Source organism: Medicago sativa, chromosome 7 (genome assembly GCF_051527215.1).
Source record: "Medicago sativa cultivar Bolivia chromosome 7, Bolivia_mono, whole genome shotgun sequence".
NCBI classification, from domain to species: domain Eukaryota; kingdom Viridiplantae; phylum Streptophyta; class Magnoliopsida; order Fabales; family Fabaceae; genus Medicago; species Medicago sativa.
Window position 1 is genome coordinate 34,184,102 of NC_140755.1, and position 19,645 is coordinate 34,203,746.

The 19,645-nt window shown below is 33.5% G+C and overlaps 2 protein-coding genes across 3 annotated transcripts; one reads left to right on the forward strand and one right to left on the reverse strand.

Annotated features, from left to right (window-relative positions):
• Window positions 1-7,365: 7,365 nt before the first annotated feature.
• Window positions 7,366-9,130, forward strand: LOC146905833 (FBD-associated F-box protein At5g56370-like). Its single transcript, XM_085729745.1, has 3 exons — window positions 7,366-8,376; window positions 8,473-8,613; window positions 8,709-9,130. Exons 1-3 carry the CDS (start codon window positions 7,627-7,629, stop codon window positions 8,988-8,990), a joined length of 1,173 nt encoding a protein of 390 aa, XP_085585871.1. The 5' UTR covers window positions 7,366-7,626; the 3' UTR covers window positions 8,991-9,130.
• Window positions 9,131-11,562: 2,432 nt separating this feature from the next.
• LOC146905834 (FBD-associated F-box protein At4g10400-like) lies at window positions 11,563-15,860 on the reverse strand. 2 transcript variants are annotated; one of them, XM_085729746.1, is made up of 4 exons: window positions 15,040-15,858; window positions 14,750-14,893; window positions 14,294-14,571; window positions 11,563-11,868 (listed from the first exon to the last, which is right to left on the reverse strand). In XM_085729746.1, exons 1-3 carry the CDS (start codon window positions 15,772-15,774, stop codon window positions 14,299-14,301), a joined length of 1,152 nt encoding a protein of 383 aa, XP_085585872.1. In that variant the 5' UTR covers window positions 15,775-15,858; the 3' UTR covers window positions 11,563-11,868; window positions 14,294-14,298. The 2 variants fall into 2 exon arrangements, with proteins under 2 accessions (XP_085585872.1, XP_085585873.1); XM_085729747.1 differs by lacking the exon at window positions 14,750-14,893 and having other exon boundaries at window positions 15,040-15,860.
• Between the last annotated feature and the right edge of the window lie 3,785 nt (window positions 15,861-19,645).

Below are 19,645 nucleotides of genomic sequence, written 5' to 3' on the forward strand. Positions count from 1 at the left end.
ATATATGAGAAAATGGATATGATAAAATTTTAAAAACTCGTTACTATTTTCAAAATAAAGATTATTCTAGTGTTTCTGTTAAATAAGTTTTTATTTTATGTGTAAACGACTGTTCAAAGTTTGCACCACGCTCGTTGCAGCTTTTAGGTACTTATATCTGCATAAACACATTTTTATATACATATATGACAAAGTCGATATGATAACTCATGACTATTTTTAAAATATCAACATTAATGTAGTGTATCTATTAAATAAAATTTTAGATTATATTTATATTTAAAACATCATTAAATACTTAAACCGCACTCGTTGAAGATTTTATATGCTTATATGTAGAACAATATTTTTATGCACCGATATGTAATAGTAGATATGATACAGTTTTGAAAAATCATGACTATTTTCAAAATATCAACATTATTAAAGGGTTTCTATTAATTTAATCTTTATTTTATATGTGAAACATCGTTCAATGTTTGCATCGATCCCGTTGAAGATTTTAAATATTTATATTTGTAGAAACAAATTTTATATACATATATGAGAAAGTCGATATGATGAAATTTTGAAAACTCATGACTAATTTCAAAATATCAACATTATAATGTAGTGTGTCTATTAAACAAATTTTTATTTTATATTTAAAACACCGTTAAATATTTAAACCACACTCGTTGAACATTTATATACTTATATATACAGAAAAAAAAAATTATGTATCGATATGTGATAGTCGAAATGATAAAATTTTGAAAACTCATAATATCAACATTAATGCATTGTTTGTATTACATTTTTATTTTATATGTACACCAGCGTTCAATGTTTGCACCACCCCCATTGCTGATTTTAAATGTTTATATTTGCATAAGCAAATTTTATATACACATATAAGGAAGTCTATGTGATGAAAAATTTGAAACTCATGACTATTTTCAAAATATCAACATTAATATAGTGTGTCTATTAAATAAATTTTTAATTTATATTTAAAACACTGTTAAATATTTAAACCGCACTCGTTGAAGATTTAACATGCTTTATATATGCAGAAGAAATTTTTTATGTACCGATATATGATGCTCGATATGATAAAATTTTGAAAACTCTTGACCATTTTTCATATATAAACATCAATGTTGAGTTTCTATTAAATATTTTTTTTATTTTATATACAAAACATCATTCAATGTTTGTTGAACAATTATAAAATTAAGGAGATCATGGGTTTAAATAAGAATGCTTATGAAATTTTGTTAGACCTCGATTTTTATATATTGTTAATTGATTCTTAAAAAAATAATATTGTCAGCAGATGAAATCAAATAAATTGCTGATATATCCAAACCGATTTAACATTGATTTGATCTTAGCTTTTGTGGAGAATTGGAACAACATTGAATTAGATATATGTGTGTGGTAGGCATGGCAATGGGGCGGGGTGGGGACGGGTTTTACATTCCCCGTCCCCATACCCGATTCTCATATACTTACCCGTTACCCTACCCATACCCAACGGGGATGGGAAATTGAACCCCATCCCCGTCCCCAACGGGTTCGGGTATCCCCGTCCCCAACGGGTTCGGGTATCCCCGCCCCATCCCCGTCCCCGCATTGAATAAATTTTTTTAGTAAAAAATAGAAGATTTTTTGCAACCCCTAGAGAAATATTGTAATGCATTATCCAACAATATGTCCACTTTAACATTTGTTAGACCGATTGATTTAGTTGCTCCTTTAAATATCAATGGTAGTTTTTATAACACGACAATTATCAAATAAAATAACATGACATATCAACATAAAATAGTTTTATGCATTCGGGATGGGTTTGGGTATGGGTTCGGGGTGGGTACCTATATACCCGTTACCCGTCCCATACCCGTGTTTTGAAATTGGGGAAAACCCAAACTCATACCCAAACCCAGTCAAAACGGGGAAAACCCGTCAAATTGGGTTTGGTTCGGGTGGGTAACCACGAGTATGGGTTTTGTTGCCATGCCTAGTGTGTGGTTATCCACAAGGCTTATGTGTAGCCAAAGAATTTGCTACTATTTTGCTACGTAGTTATGAAATTGGCACTTCAAAATTTAATTTAAAATAGATTATTATTTTAAATTAATTAAATTAAAATTTTTATTTTTTGCAAAATGACGATTTAGCACTTAAATTTAAGAAAAACATGGATTTAGAGAAGGACATTAATGAAATTTTGTTGGACTTCATTTTTTATATATTGTTAGTAGAAATTTTTGTATATTGTTAGTAGATATATATTGTTAGTAGATTACACGTACCAAAAAATTAAATAAATTTTGTTGTTTTTGATGAAATCCTTTGTGTTTTTTTCTATAATACTCTTACTCATTTATTATTTCTATTTTTTATCTCTTTACAATAAATAGATAAGAGTATTAATGACAAACAGATAACTAATGTTTCATTGAAACTTGAAAGTGACAAGTAAAGTGAAACAAAATAATTCTTCAAAAGCGACATGTATTGTAAAACGGATGGAGTATATGTGAAAATAAATTTTTTATGTACATCTATGCTATATGTACTATTGAAAAGACGGGCACTAACGTGCTCGCCTTTTTGCTCTTTTTATTATGCTTACGTTTGAGAATTATGAACGATCTTGTTTTTATTTATGAAATTTTGATTTTGATTAAAACTTAAAATAGAAATGTTTGTTGCTTTCAAGTTATAACAAATCAAACTAACAATGATTATATATTTCATTGACACCAACATTATAAAAAAAATAATTTAAATTCATTTTTTAAAGATACCAACAACAATTTTTATTATAAAAAAAAATTGTTTAAGGGTATAATTCGGACAATGGAAAAGTAAGTAAAAATATATTCATTTAGTTTGTTACACTTTTTAAATGATAAAGGGAAAAAATCTAACGTATATATATTCATATCGTGTTTGTTACATGCATTCTTGGAAAGAAAAAGTCAGCACAAAAGAGCTGAAATGGGTAATTTTCTTTATATACAGTATAGATAAGAAAATAACCTCTCAGTATATTTTGGGCTAACATTTTCTCTTTTAAAAAATGCTCTCAATTTTCAATACAAATAAATAACACATTTAACAAATAGATAAGAATAAATTAAAATATTAAAAAAATGTAACAAACACGATGTGAAATATATGTGTCTAAATTTTTTCTTCCTTTATCATTTAAAAAGTGTAACAAATTAAATGAGTATATTTTCCCTCAAAAATAAGTATATTTATACTTCCTTTTTCGTTATCCCAATTCTACTTTTAAACAATTTTTTCTATAATAAAGATTGTTGTTGGTGTCATTAAAAAAATAGATTATATTTTTTTGTTATATTATTGATGTCATTGATAGATAATAAATATTAGCACCGTTAAATATTTCAATCGCGCTCGTTGAGGATTTCATATGCTTGTATATGTAGGAAAAAATTATGCATCAATATGCAATAGTCGATAATAAAATTTTGAAAACTCTTGATTATTTTCAAAAAATTTTTTTTTTTGATAAGCCAAGAGCAAGATGACATCAAAAAGAATAGTGTCCAACTAAGTTGGTACCCTATTCTAATTTGTTGCCAATTGCTCATATATATTATTAAAAAAAAAAGGAAAAATAACATAAAAACTGGGGGGACATAAAACCTGACCCAGTCAGCAACCCTAACGGGCAAATAAAAGAAAAAATAAAAATCCACAAGGTGGATCCAACCCTAAACAATTCTAACATTAAGCGCGGGTCTAAGTTTGGCGAATGAACCGCTCGTCAACACGAATCAGATCACGTACCAGCAACTCCCTGCAACAACGACAGCAAGCATTGACAACTCTTTCGAGTCCATACAGTCCCATGTCAATTGGTAGGTAGATAACCACCGACTAATGCTTGAAAATGGGGTGAATTCGACCGCCAACACGGTAAGTAGCGAATCCACGTGCACCAACTGATCAGCAAATCAACCATTTCTGGCCTACAACAAGAGATCATACAAGCACAACCGAGGCAAAATTCAACCTTATACCAGTGGAACTTTTGTTTTTATTATGTATGGTGTATGATACTACCGCCAACACGGAAAAGTTCACGAACCATGTAAGCCCCCTGGATAAATCACAGCAAGCATTAAAAGCCCTTTCGAGCCTATCGAACCCCACACGAAGCAACACTGGATCTGGAAAAATAGAAACGGTGCAACCACGACGAGTTTTGGAGCGGAACTTGAACAGCACCACTGTGTACCAATCTTGCAGCGGCGCAGTGAAAGGACCCGCCGTAACAGACGCAAAGATGGTGGTTTAACCCAACCATCAACACGTTTCGGAAACCATACGCAAAACCACCGGAAAGCCGTCGGCAGTTCTCGAATCTCTAATTCTCTGCACCCGAATTCACCAAGACTGGAGAGAAACGGGGTCTAGCCGGCGATGCGGAGGCGTAGCTCGTCGTACCACCAAGATTTGTAGCTACATCGTAAAGGATTTGGAGGGTGAGGGAGGGCGGCGGATCTGAGTGTAAGAGAGAAAGCAAAGGGGTCAGAGAGTAATAATACGATGTAGTAGGAGAGGTGAGTGGTTATGGAGGTTGGCGGCGGCTAGGGTAGCAGGAGAGAGAACAGAGAAAACGTCAGGAAGAAGAGGAATTTTTCTTCAAAATATTAACATTAATATAAAATTTCTATAAATATTTTTATTTTAAATATAAATTTCGTTGAATATTTGCACCGCAATCGTTGCAGATTTTATGCCCTTATATCTCAAAAATCAAATTTTATATCTACTGCTATAGAAAGTTGATATTTAATTTTTAAAAGTAATGATTATTTTAAAAATATCAACATTAATGTAGTGTTATATTGATTTTTTTAAATGAAAATTAGTTTATTTTCTTTGAAGGAAAAATGAAAATTAGTGAAATTAAGAGATTGAAATTGATGAAAATAAACTATTTTTCTATATTTATTGCATAAAATAGTAGAATAAACTTTTTTCTTACATTTATGCCATAATATATTTTTTTTTCTATATTTAAGGGAATTGGATAACAGGGAGAAGAAAAATTAAACAAATTGGTTTTATATTTTGCAAAAACCATTAGGCATTTAAAATCAAGAAAATCATGAATTTTAAAAAAATAATTATGAAATTTTGTTGGGAGTACGATTTTTATACATTGTCGATGTCAATAGATATTTTCAAAATAACAAAAATACTTGTTTTTAGTTTATGTTGTTATTTACTAAAAAAAAATGTTTATGTTGTTATCTTTGAGTCCAATATTCTAAAATTTCTCAAAAAGATTATGGTTTAATTTTGATTTTTATTTTGTTTTATTGAGGGAATTTTGTTTTACTCTTTTTTTTTGTTTGTTTTAGGGAATTTTGTTTTACTCTTATTTCTAAGTCAAATATTTTTTTAGGGAATTTCTAAGGGTGTGTTTGTTTCAAGTTATATTGGTTGATTTCCAGGAATAAAATGCTAGGAATATATATGCCTATGTTTGTTTTAAGTTTACTAAATTTTATTACCAGGTATGTTCTTGGGAATAGAAAAAATTTCCTAAGGAAAAGGGTGGGAATAAAGTTCCCATGGAGATGAGAATAAATTCATAAATAGTTACCTATTATAATCCCTATTTTTATGGTTCCTAGGAATATTATAAAGTTAACTAAACATATTTTTTCTAAATACCTTAGAATAAAATTCTCATCTTTATATTCCATAGAATGTTATTCATAGGAATAAATTTGGTAAACTTGAAACAAAATAAGTCAATTATTTCTAATCTTTTAAAATTTTGATTGAATACCTCAAGATTTTTCTATAACCAAAAAGTCTTTTAAAATCCTTCCAAATCTCAATCCAATACACCCTTCTAGGGGTGGACTGATACATCCGGCCCGTCCGCAGACCGAGTAAACCGTGGTCTTTTTCTGTCTTTTGGGTGTGTCAGTCCGGGGGTCGGGTACAAAAAGTAGAAATATCCGGTTAACAATGGGTCTTACGGATTGGTTCGGTCTGCAACAATGTATCCATTAGTACCCGTCGTATCTAGGGCTGGCAATGAACCGAACCAACTCGAAAATAGTTCGAAACTCGATTCGATAATTAACTCGTTGAACTTGGTTCATGAACCAAATGAGCTGAACTTGAGCGAAAAATTAAGTTCGTTAACTAAATGAGCTGAACATGATTTATGTATAGTTCGGCTCGTTTGGTTCATGAACTAACTCGATTATATATATACCTTAAACTTTACTTTTAATTTTAAAAAAGAAAAATATATATCAACTTTTTCCAAAGTAACTTAAATTTATTCCTTCTTGACTCTTTGACTTTCATTTTAAAAAAATAACTTTAAAATTTAGCATTTAGTATACCATACACCACTTTCCAACGTGCAGAAATTTTCATTAAGATGTTAACATTTAACCTTTACTTTACTCTCATTCCCAAAATATTAATTTACTCTCCTTTCCACTAAGATGGAAAAGATACTCTCATCTCTCTCTCCCTCTGTATTGTTCCAAACCTTTCATCTCCTTTTCTCCAAATTTAGATACTCACCATCTCTTTGTAAATCCTTCAGAATCATCATCTAAATTACTTTTGTAATTATAGGATCAACATTATTTCTTCTTCATTTTATGGTTTCGATCACTCAACTTTATGGATAATTTTTTTTCTCTACCTATAATTTATAATCTACTAATAATTTGTGTTCATTTCATTACTTTCCTCATTTTGTTTTGAATGATCTAGGATAATCGTTGATGTTCGAACAAAAGAGGGCAGAAATAATATTGGTGGAAATAATCAATGGTTCTTGTTGAAATTGAATCCAAGTATAAAATTGATCAATACATGATAATATGGCTTTGTAGAAATCGATATAGGATAATCATATATGTTGGATCAAAAATATGCTTGTTTACTCAAAATGTTGTGCTGGTGTAGAACTTGTTCAGTCAAAGATCTATAAATTTTTATCTTTCTTTGACAAAAAAAAATAACATTTTGAGTTATGTGATTTGAACAAACGAACTGAACCTAACGAGCCGAACCGGACTATTCGTAAACTTTAAACGAGCCGAACTCGAGCTGAAAAAAGAGTTCGTATCGAACTCGAACCGAGTTTCGAGCTGAACCAATCCTTATCGAGTCGAGTCGAGCTCAGATAGGTTCTACTCGACTCATTTCCAACCCTAGTCGTATCCGTCCGAAATTAACAAACAAAAGAACAATAAATAAATATACGTGCTCTGGCTGTTGTTATTATAGCTGTGTAATATACTATGACTTGCTTTTTTTATTGATAAAAAGTTGTGTATCCAGCTGTACCACACAAGTTCTTTTCTTATTTTATTTGTTTTTTTTTGTTCCGTCTCAGTTTGTGCTACAGTCCTCCTTCTTCTTGGTTAGCTACGCTTCGTCTCTCCCTTCTCAACTTTCCAGATCTGCGAAATCTCCACCTTATTTTCTTTCAGCTCTGGAAAACCGTATAAACCGAACCGTTAGAATCACAGCGTTCCATATCTCACGGCTAAAGCTGAAACGCTGAAACGCTTTTGTCTCCAAACCCTTACTTTTCATATCTCAATTACGATGTCATCCCAGCGTTCAATTACATCTGTCGATAGAATCAGCAACCTGCCGGACTCCGTTATCTGCCATATCCTCTCCTTTCTCCCTACCAAAACATCTTTAGCCACAAGCATCCTCTCCAAAAGATGGAACCCTTTGTGGCGTTCAGTCCTTACCCTCTACTTCATCGACAACGAGTTTGCTGACTTCAACACTTTTCGGCTTTTCGTCTACTCAGTCATGCTCACCCGTGACCCCACCTTGCCCATCCGATTGTTCCACCTCAAATATGGTACCTCCCCCGGGTGTGATCCACATGATATCAATCAATTTGTTCCTGTTGCTGTCAATAAAGGAATTGAGAATCTCATCTTAGATTTTACTGGCGCTGATTACGATTTTCTAATTGGATTAGGTCCTACACTTTCCAGTATTTTCAATTGCAAGAACCTTGTCGTTCTTAAGTTGAAGAGACTGTTACTCAATGTTGATCCTCAATTCGATTTTCCACTGCTCAAAACTCTCCATTTAGATAACATTTACCATTTGGGAGATTATAATGAATTTTTTAACAAGATTGTCGAAGGATGTCCCGTTCTAGAGGAATTACGAACAAATGTTCAAGTTCCCTTAACCTTAAGGGTTCCAAATGATATTGATGGAGGAGAGTTTAAATGCTTCTCCAATTTGGTTAGAGCTAACATTTCTAATTGTAATTGGAATATTCCATTTTCTTGGATTTGTAATGCAAAGTTTCTGCGTCTGGAACTGGTATGACTATCATTGCTCTTCACTATAGCTTAAGTTACACGAATTGTTGAACATAATTTGAATGATTTATAATGTTTGTCTTTGTAATTCACGCAGAGGAATGAGCTAAAAGTTCACACTCTTCATAACTTAACTCACATGGAGCTTATATTTGCATCAAATTGGCAGAGGAAATGGAAGTGGCTGGTAGAAGTGCTCGAACATTGTCCTAAGCTTCAAAATCTTACTCTTGATCAGGTTTTACTTATGCCAATGATCATAATTTTTAAAATTGTAGTTTTAACTATATTTTAGGTATTTCTTTTCTGATTTTTGTATGTGGATTTTGATAGCTTTATGGACATGGAAAGGACGAGGATGATTGGAAGAAACCAGAAATTGTTCCAAAATGCATTTCCTCTCAACTTAGAACATGCTCACTTACATCTTATATAGGCAAGAAGTGCGAGCTTCAATTTGCAAAGTATATTATGAAGAATGCAAAAGTAATGCGCATCATGACAATTAGTACTTGGGTGGTTGATATAAATATAAAGCACCAAATGCTACTGAAATTATCTTCATGTCCAAGGGGCTCTCCTGCGTGCAAATTTTCATTTTATTGCGAAGGTTAGGGCATGTGTACATTAGTTACATTAGATTCTAAATACATGCAATAGTAGCATGGGATGGTTTGAAATTCATCAACTCTGTTTTATTAGGTCCTTTATGTCATGTATTTTCAAATATATATTTTGATTATTGCTCCTTCAAACATTTGTGAACTTTCCTTTCTTACTGTTAATTGTTTATGTTTTGAATTATATTGATGCTTATCAAATCATTATCTTGCATTTATTCAAAAATATTGATATGATACATAACCACGACCAACAAAGTGTTTAAATTTTGAATTTGTGTTTCTTAAGTGTTTTAAGGGGGTTGGGTGTTAAAAATTTGAGTGCTTTTAATCTAGATTTATTGGAAAAATTGGTTTGGAGATTGAAGACCAAGAGGAATGAACTGCAGTGCAAATGTTTAACATTCAAATATGGTGAGTTCCAAGGTGAAATTCGAGAGGGAGGTTGAGGGGTATCAGCATGGTGGGGTAATTTGGGAAAGTTGGACAAAGAATGTTGGGGGTTCAAACAAAATTGGTAGGGGAGATACACTTTTTTGGGAGGAAAATTGGGTAGGTAGAGGAGCATGAAGAAATAGAGGTTTAGATTGTTGTTCTCTTTATCTTTGGATATAAAGGCGAGAGTGTTGTACTTTAGAAGGGTGGTAGATGGGAGTTGAGAGAGTCGGTATCTCAGTTACTGGTGGAGATTGAAAGGGGAGATTTAGAGACATTGTTAGATATAGAGTGGTTTGGAAGGACGATTTGTCAGGTTTTTATACTATTAGGTTGGCAAATAAGAGTTTGATGAGGGAGGCAGATGAGCGTTTAGAGCAATTTAACACTTCAGTGTGGCATAATATCATGCTACTGAAAGTGGTTATGTTTGTTTGGCAATTAATTCAACATTAGATTCCAACCAAAGATAACCTTCTTGCGTATGGGATATCGTTGGGAGTGACATTCATTAGTGTATATGAGGGTGGTGAAAATCAGTCAATCAACCATTTATTCTTTGAACGTTTGGTATTTTCAAAGGTTTAGCTAGTCTTAGCAATTTGGTTGGGATTGGAGTATGATGGAAAAATTCAAAACAGTTTACTTAATTTGTCCATTTGCAAAAGAAGAGATCTTAAAAAAATTCAACATAAAGTAATTTCAGTTGAAACTATGGTAGAATGGTCATGGTTTTTTTGGGTGAATTACCATTGCATCTGTGGGTGTGGCTAGAAGTTTAGTTGATCTTTGTGCATAATTCATGATTTCGGTTTCAATAATTTCTGTTGGAGTATGTATCATCACTTAGTGCATAATTCTGCAGTTGGAGTGTTGTCCAGCTAATGTTTTACTGTATTATGGTTTTGAAATGTTTTGTTCTATCTCGACGTGCATTCAATTGTTTCCTGATAAGCCATAGCCTCTTCTCAGTTTCTAATTTGTGTTATATTAAAGTTACCAAGCAATTTTAGTTGGTATTTCAGTTACTGCTAAATTCTTGTAAATCTAATTCAAAATAATCTGCCACAATTTGATGAAACAAGGAACGTAAAGAAACAATCAGGGTGCAATGAATTGGTACTGGTTTCAACTTTCATACATGAAACAAATTGAAAGTAGAAATTACTATTGTTTTTTTTTTCTCTCTCTGACTATGGTGCATTCAAGAGGAAATGGTGAACAATATTCGGATTTGGATCCTCTCATATGTGTATGAGATTTACACGAGAGGATAATGCTTATTCTCCTACCAAACATAAAAAATTTAAATATGTTTCTCTCTTATTTTGAATGATGGAAAATTACACACTAATCTCTCGCGTGTAAATCACACATAAGAGGATCCAAATCCAAAATTTTCTGATCAATCGTCTAGCTAGCATGATATCACATGCATTATAGTTTAGGGTGTTATGTGTTTTTCGTATGATTTTTAACTAAAAATATTTTTTTTGTTATAACAAACTTTGAGAAAATCATGGTTAATTTAGTTAAGTGCAATATGAAAGGCACCTATGCAGATAATTCCTATTGATTGTTTGATGAACCCGATTTCTTCCATGAAAATTGACTTTGTTATTGGGAAGTAAATAATGAGACTTCTAAATTGACTTTACCAAAACCACTATGCACACCAAGCCTTAATCGAAGGAATGTTACCACCAAACTTTAGCAAAGTCCTTTCCAGACAGCATTGCAATAATGCCATAAACGTGTTAACTAGTACGCATAGTGCTAAATTACGGCGGTGGTGTAAATGTTTTAGAGGTCCCCACACAGCATCACAACCACAAGTGCGGAAGCATCGCATCGACCACATTTTGCCATAGTATAATCATCGCGCAAGTAATTTGGTGTCCACAGGTCTTTTGAAATAACATCCATCAAAGTATGATCATTGTGCTAACATGTACTCATTTTAATTTGAAAATTGCAAAATCACGCTTTTAGCAAATGAAGTGGATAGACCAAACCTTGAAAAGATAAAGTGAGAAAGAAAAAAAATTGTTGAAAGAACTATCAAACTTGGTCCTGTTATATATTCATTCAAAAATTTGAGTGAGTTCCTGTGAAACTACTTGAAGTCTCAATTTTAAGAAGACGGCATATCCATTTCATATATCAGTAACATCAAAATAACCAGTACAACTCAAAAAAGAAAATATGCATACAAGATTAATTCAATAGACTTGGAAGTTATATGGTCAGTTCCACCACCTCCCTTCATGCATATTTTGAAAATAATTCTCCATACAACTCATTCAATAGATTATGAAGGCATCTTCATAAAGTGCATATAGTTACCATGGTTTCCTTCCATATTCCTGCTGTGTACTAATGAGGTGAAAAATGCCACTGGAATGAACTTTGATTGTGATCATTTTTCTACATGTTCTCTGAAATCAATAGGTAAGAAAAAACAAGTGAAAATCTAATAGAAATTTCTTCCGTCATTTTTCTTCATATCAAGAACCATGATGACTTTAGTCATCGAACTCATGGAAAAAGACAAGTGAAAATCTAACATGATCTTGCTTATCAACAAAGAAGGTAAGGAAATCTAACATAGAATTCATTATGCTGCAAAAGATAAAAGCTGAAAATAGAATATAATGCAAGATACATAAAACAATAACAAGAACATATGCTGAACATAAAAACAAATGAAAGATAGTGCAAAAGAAATAGATGTGTTTTTTCCCCTTATGGTCTAAATATGAGCAGAAAAGCTTTGGTGACTTTCTGCCTTTCCTAATTTAGGTTCATTACAACCTTGCTTTGATCCATCATATAATGAGTTTAGCAGAATGTTTGCAATGAAACATGGATCACTACAATTCATCACGTGTAAGTTATTTTGGAGAACTATCTCCTTCCTCGTAGCAAGTATTTTTCATCTTTTGATCAACAATCTGCAGTTGCAAAAGTAGATCAAACCTTTTCTACACGTAACTCTTCTATCACTTGTCTTCTGAAGTTGGAGGAGCAGAAGAAGATTCAGGAAAGAGAAAAATATTGGACAAGTTTTAATTCATGGTGCAAAAAGTACTTAATATATTACAATATCTGTTTTTTGGAATGAAATATAGGAACAGGGTGGTTAAGAAGAAAGTAGAGACGGAACAGAAGAAACCATGGTTTACTTTCATGACTAAAAGTGAGATTGATCAACTAAAAGATGGATACAAATGGAGAAAATAAGGACATAAAGCTGTCAAGAATAGTTGATACCCTAGGTAATTATAAACATTTGCATTCAATGGAAGATCCACCAATATGAACCAAGTCAACCAATATAGCTAGCTATTACAGTACTGCACCCATGTTCCCAAGAGAAAGCAAAGTGAAATGAAAGGACTCTAAACTCTATTAAAATCGACTGATAATGATTTTTAGATTCTACACTAGGGATTACACATATGGGGTTTTCAACGGCCCTACTCTCACAAAAACACAACTTCATATCTTGCAGAACAGCTCCCCTATTCACTAGACTGTCTTTTGTTGGTAACCTATTTTAAAACAACTTCCACAACATACAGATATTTTTGGAGGAACATCTTTGTGCCGAACAAACTTATCCTAATTAAAAGGGTTTTGGATGTGCGGCTTCCCCTTTTGAACACCGTATATGCTCCTCACATAGAAAATACTCCTCCAGCAACACCATTCCAGCTCTAGTATTCACGTTCAGCCCCATTGAAACGCTCTTCTTTTATCACTATGCGGCATGTAGCCAACAGACTCATTCTCACAATTAAAAGGTTCTCTTCTCTAGTTCCAATTTCAACTTCTCTCCGCCCTACCCTCTCGTTCCCAACACAAATCCACTACTTTGACCTCTTTTTTCAGTTATGATGAGAAATAATCTCTCAAACCTATCTTTTAGTACCACACCCTCACCAATCCATGGATCTCTCCGAAACAATGTGCCCTGCCCGTGTGTCAATTGCTACAGTTAGACATGCAATTAGGCTCATTCTTTGTAATTATAATATTTAAGATTTTAGACTGCCTACAATCCTTTATTACCTGTAAATACAATACTATCTCAATTAAGAAATTAATTTCTGGTCAAAATTGGTTAAGACACGGATATATGCAATCGGAACGTAATACCAACAGAAAAACGTTATGCTGTTGGTCAAGGTCAACTACACGCATCAAGAAGTCTTCAAAAACATCATTTAGATCCAAGTCCCTTTTTGTATGACAATCAAAACATTAATACACTATCAAAACACAGATAAATAAAGAATCCTTTGAGAATATAACTAATTCGTTTAATCTTTGTCCATGCTTATTAAAAAGAAAAACGAAGGTACATGGCAAAAAAAAAAAATCCTTTTTTTTTACGGAACAATTGCACCCTCCTACCATATGTTTATGCATCAAACCAGAATTTAGCATACAACCACTTACAAAATGTATCAATGTGGATGTGAAGTCAAACAGATAAAAATAAAAATAGGTAAGCAAATAAAAGATTATTTAAGGAACACTTTATCATGACCAATGAATCAGAATTAAGCATAAAACTACTCACAAAATGGATATGAAGTCATAAAGAATAAAACTACTTACTCAGAAAATGGATCAACATGGATATGAAGACTAAAAAAAATAAAAATAAAAAAATAAAAACAGGTAAGCCAGTACTAGATGATTTTAGGAACACTTTTCCTTGACTTAAGCACCAAAGACAAAGTTAATGACAATCAGAGTTCTAGTTCGAACTACCAAATCTAGGAATTGCATGGTAGAACTAGAAGCTAATTAGCTAATTAAATGACAGGAATGATTAGAGTATCTACTACTTACATGGATCATGAAGCATGATAAACTGTGAGTTTGCATGTTGAAGAGGCCCTTGGGAATGAAGATAATTTTCTTCTAATTTTAGGCTGTCCACGGTTCCAGATTTTCATGCTTTGTAAAACACTAGCATTCTTCAAAATATACCTTGCTAGCAGAAGCTCACTTTGTAGGCCTAAGAAATTGAAGAGATTGCAGGTTCGAAGGTGTAATGAAAGGCATTGTGGAACAACATTTGGGTCTACCCAATTTTCTTTTCTATCTTCGTTGCCGTCTATGTCGCCCTGTTAATAATGCACATAAAATAAAATAAATAACATAACAGTGTTCTAAAAGTCCCACACCGGATGAGACAAGGAAGTTTACCAACACATACGCCAATTTTGTAGGGTTGAGTTATACCGAACCCAAATCCTAAGAGTGTGCAATGAAAAAATAAATCAGACACGATCTATAACAAACCTGGTCAATGTCAAGCTTTTGAAGCTTGGGGCAATGCTTGAGAACTTCCACTATGAATTCACAAGTATAATAATCCATACAAATAAGCTCCAATTGGGTCAGATTATGAAATGTAGGAATCAAATCATCAAGGTAATAATACACCTATTTCAAATATGTAGAAACATAAATTGATAGAAATGAAGGTAAAAATCATCGCACACAGAAAATAAAAAGAAAAACCAAATACATTACACATCAATGACATTTTTCTTTTTCCATGCCAACATCAGTAAGTATCATAAACAAACCTCTTTAACTTCGAAGCGCAGAGAAGATACATTGTGAACTACGTTCAACGGAAAATAAGCAGGAAAGGAATCAATATCAGCTGTCGTCAAGTTACTTAAGAAAAAGCTCTTCCACTCATCAGTTAGGGATTCACCATCGGATTCTTCAGAATCATAAGACAGAAAACATGTATGTAAATCCTCAAGATTAGGACATCCCCTTAGAAAGATCATAAAATCTTCAAGTTTAGGTAACGAAATATGTTTCAAATGAAGGGTTCTGAGAGACGGAAGTAGAACAGAAGAAAAACCCTCTTCCACACTGAAACCCGAAAGCTTGAGAACCACAAGAGTTGTGCAATTGAGAATACTGATGGGTAAAGACACCGTAGACACATCGAGATGAAGGTATTCAACTCCACGTTGTAGCACAAAGTTGATCCATTTGGAAACACTGCTATTGGGGTTGTGGCGGTCACGTGGATTAAAAACGTATAGAACCTCGAGACCGAAAGTCTTAATGGGAAGTGCGGGATCTCGGGACAGTAAAACAGAGTAGACAAAGTCGTTAAAGCGAAAATGGGTGCTTTCGTCTGCCCCCATCGTGTTGGTGAAGTGTAGAGTGGTAACTGAGAGCCATAGATACTTCCATCTTTTGGAAAGAATACTTGTGGCAACGGATTGTTTGGTTTCGAGAAAAGAGAGAATGTGGCATAGAATTGGATCTGGTAAAGTGCTTATTATATCTTCCGCCATTCAGATTAGTAGCAGGAAGAGTCGGAAGTGAAAGGGTTGGGGGCATTCAAGGCGTGAAGGAATTTAAGAAGAAAGGAAAAGATGTAAACAAGTGAGGAGACAATACCACTTTTATGTAACAAAAAAAAAAATACATTTTTTTTTTGAAAGGAAAAAGAAAAAAAGACATGACCACTTTTATTTTAGAGTGAATATTTTGGTCTTTATGCACCTTAGTCTCGTAAAGGTTCATTAATGTACATTTTCGTTGTCAATTTAATCTTCGACTTTGATTATAAAATTATAAAATTTTATTTCAAAATGAATGTCATTTACACCTACATTATGTTTCTTACTATTTGTGTAAAAACTTTAAACTACACTCATTTTAAAATTGAGAAATATTACGCTTTCATCCAATGATGTATTTCCACATCATTTAATGTATTTGAAAACACATTATTGTCATATTACTAATTGACGTGGTTACACATCATCGTTGGATTGGATGCATTTGTAAAATGATTTTACATAGTTGAAGTCAAACTCTATTTTTTTTTATCAGTTTTAGACATCTCACTTCACACCGGACAAGTAGGGATGGAAATGGGCTAGGCCGGGCCGGGCTTTGTAAGGCCTAAGCCTGGCCTGCTTCAAAAATTATAGGCCTGAGCCTGGCCTATTACCCGTCATAGGCTTATTTTTAAGGCCTGGCCTGGCCTTTTTAAAGGCCTGATGAAGCCTGAAAGCCTATTTAAAAGCCTATTTTCCACTAAAGTCTAGCAACATTATAAGCCTGCTACTAAATAGGCCAAAACATATGAAGGCCAAAAACACACGAATATGTCTGCTACTAAATAACGAAATCTTACGAATGTCTAATCACACAACTATAGGTGGTACTAAATAACCAAATCATAAGAAGGGTTGAGTTGATAAAAAAATCTTCAACAATATCAATAATGAAACACATATTATATATAAAAAGCTTAATAGGCCGGCCTGACGGGCTTAATTGGCTTTTTTCTAAGCCTTAGCCTGGCCTATTTAAGTAAATAGGCTTTATATAAAGCTTGAGCCTGGCCTTTTTATTAAACGAGCTGGGCCGAGCTAGGCTTTAAATAGGCTAGGCCGTAGGCCCCTGTCGGGCGGCCTGGCCTGTTCCCACCCCTACGGACAAGGATTATCTAAAGTTAGTAAACTGTAAAGTGAGAAAATCAGAGTTCTTATTGTAATAAACTAATTATGATTTGTTAATATGTATCTAATCTTTAATTTGTTAACTAATACTTCCACCGTCCCAAGTTGTATGTCACTTAAGAAAAAAGTTTGTCCTAAATTATATGTCGCTTTACAAAATCATTAAAACAATAATGTTATTTTTCCTATTATATCCGTAACTATTTATTACCCTCTCTTCTTTCAATTCTTAATTTATATTTTTCATATCATTTATTAAGGACAATTTCGTAGAACAACTTATAATATCTTTTTCTCGCACAATATTAATTAATTTCTTAATACGTGTAAAATATCCAAAATGTCATACAATTTGGGACTGAGAGAGTACTTGGAAGTTAATTATTTTAATTAATGGTGGTTTTTGGTGAGGATTAATGGTGGTTTTTGTGGTGGTTAATGGTAGTTTTGGTGGTGGTGGTTGTTGAGGCAAAATCCCTAATTAATTTTAAAGATAATAAACTTTAAATGATTAAAGGATTAAATGGACTTTGATTAATTCCTTGGTATTTAACTTGTGCTCTTGAGTGTTTTACTAAGACAGGAACATGTTTAAATCATACCAAATCAAAGGACATTTAAAATCATGAACTAAATCTGAGTTCAGAAAGTTAGTTCAGAAAGTTGTTCAGAATGTTGATCAGAAAGCTGAACGTTCTGATGAAAACCCAGAAGGGTGTTCATAAGCAAACCCAGATTCATCAAGAACGTGAAGAACATGCTAGTACATTTGACATAAATGAAAGGTCCAGAAAAGTACATTTGCATGGGTCTATCAACAAATAAAGGCATGAACAAGGAATCATGTGTAAAGGATCTTTAATGTTCATCCAAGACTATTAGGATTGATTACATTAAAAGCTAGTCTTACAAATCATCCTAAAGTAAGCACAAATGGAACATTCTGATGGTCAGAATGTTCATGTCTGCGCATGCTTCAACCAATGAACAGTGTAGTTGGTGAAAAGTTAGCAAGCAAAGCAAAAGAGATCTTGCATCAGAGATAACCTGACCTCTGAGCTGGAAACAAGCAGATTTCTTTGAAGCATGGGCCTGAAGCTGCAGATCCACTGCTCTCTCTCCTACACAAAGTCCAAGACAGATTTGGTTTACTTTATCCCACCTTTTCCAGCAAAACTGGATGCATATGGAAAGGCTACTTTTTGGAGGATAAAACTCATACAAATCTCATACCACGTGCTGGGCAAGCCCAGAAATTCATCCAACATTCATCAATGATGAACCCAGATGAAGATCATCATGAATATTCAACATTCTGATGAAGAACACAGCAACATTCTGATGTTCATCCTGGGAACTCAACAACATTCTGATGGTCAGAATGTTCACCCAGATTTTCAAGTAAAAGCTTGTGGGGCCCAGGACACGTGGCATAACACCATTGGTCACCTTACAACGGCTATATGAGCCCAAAAACTCTATAAATAGAGATCAAAGGCTCAGCATTACTTGCACCATTGCAAAGCATACAAGAAAACAACTTAATTTGTTTGAAGCTCTTGCAATTCAATTGATCATCACTGAAGGCTTTCTTCTTACCTTCTTTATAGTGTAAATCAATTTTCTTTCTCCCTCTCTGTTATCTTATTCACAGATAACTTCTTCCTTCCTCTCTTCTTCTGTTTGTCTGATTCACAAACATTCAAACTTCACACAAATTGTAACAAAGTCTCATCTAGCTTTAGGGGTGCTAAAGTGTTAGCTTGAGCAAGAATTGTAAAAGTCTAAGTGGTTAACTTAGCAACAAGGTGCAAGCCTGCTGAGGCTTAGAGAATACAGGTTGTAAGTTTTCAGGTGAACACAGATTGTAAGGTGCAGGATTTGAGAGGCTATCTCAAGCATCATAGTGGAAAAATCTCACAAAAACTATGAGGAGTAGACTAGCCCACATTGGGTGAACTACTATAAATCTCTGTGTGTTCTTTCCTTCTTCCTTATACTCTTTTACTTACTGCAAACACAAACACACACAAACACAGTTACTTTGCTGAAACTGTTTCTTACACTCAGACATCAGAACGTTCTGAAGTCTGTTGTTAACTTAACCATTCCAAGTTTTCTCTTGAGAATATTTTTAAAGTTGCAGGTTAATTTTTAAAGGGTCACAATTCAAACCCCCCTTCCTTGTGACTATTTTATCTACTTCAGTGGTGCTTCTGGTGGCTAGTGGTGGTTATGCTTTTTGTGGGTTTTTCTTCTATGAGTTTGTTGTTGATGGAGTTTTCAAATACATGGATGCTAGACGGTGTGGCTTGTTTAAAGTGCGGTTACATGTGTTTGTGGTAGGTTTGATGGTTATTTTGGGGAAGTTTTTCAACGGTTTCGTACAAGATTTGTTTCTGCTATTGCGCAGACGTTTAGACTTTGGTTTTTGGAGATAACTTATTGGTTTGGTGTCTAGTTTTTATTGGTTTCGAGGGCCTCAGTGGTGAGTGTTTTTGGTTTGTTTGTGGAAGTTTGTATTTGATACATGGGTGTTTGGTGTGATGTTCTGCATATATACGGAACACTTTTCCTTTGTATGTTGCTTTTTAAGTCTCCTAGCCTAGCATTCCTTGTGCTTACTAGGATTCTCTGTGTTTTAAATAAATTTCATTTTATCTTTTTAAAAAAAATTAATTAATGATTAATA

What these genes read in the sequence shown, in the direction of transcription:
- LOC146905834 (XM_085729746.1), bottom strand. Translation starts at nt 15,774, where the DNA reads ATGGCGGAAGATATAATAAGCACTTTACCAGATCCAATTCTATGCCAC. An exon ending in TGCGCTTCGAAGTTAAAGAG is followed by an intron (nt 14,894 to 15,039) that starts GTTTGTTTATGA and finishes TATTTGAAATAG; the next exon opens with GTGTATTATTACCTTGATGA. An exon ending in AAAAGCTTGACATTGACCAG is followed by an intron (nt 14,572 to 14,749) that starts GTTTGTTATAGA and finishes CATTATTAACAG; the next exon opens with GGCGACATAGACGGCAACGA.
- LOC146905833 (XM_085729745.1), top strand. Translation starts at nt 7,627, where the DNA reads ATGTCATCCCAGCGTTCAATTACATCTGTCGATAGAATCAGCAACCTG. An exon ending in AGTTTCTGCGTCTGGAACTG is followed by an intron (nt 8,377 to 8,472) that starts GTATGACTATCA and finishes TAATTCACGCAG; the next exon opens with AGGAATGAGCTAAAAGTTCA. An exon ending in AAAATCTTACTCTTGATCAG is followed by an intron (nt 8,614 to 8,708) that starts GTTTTACTTATG and finishes GGATTTTGATAG; the next exon opens with CTTTATGGACATGGAAAGGA.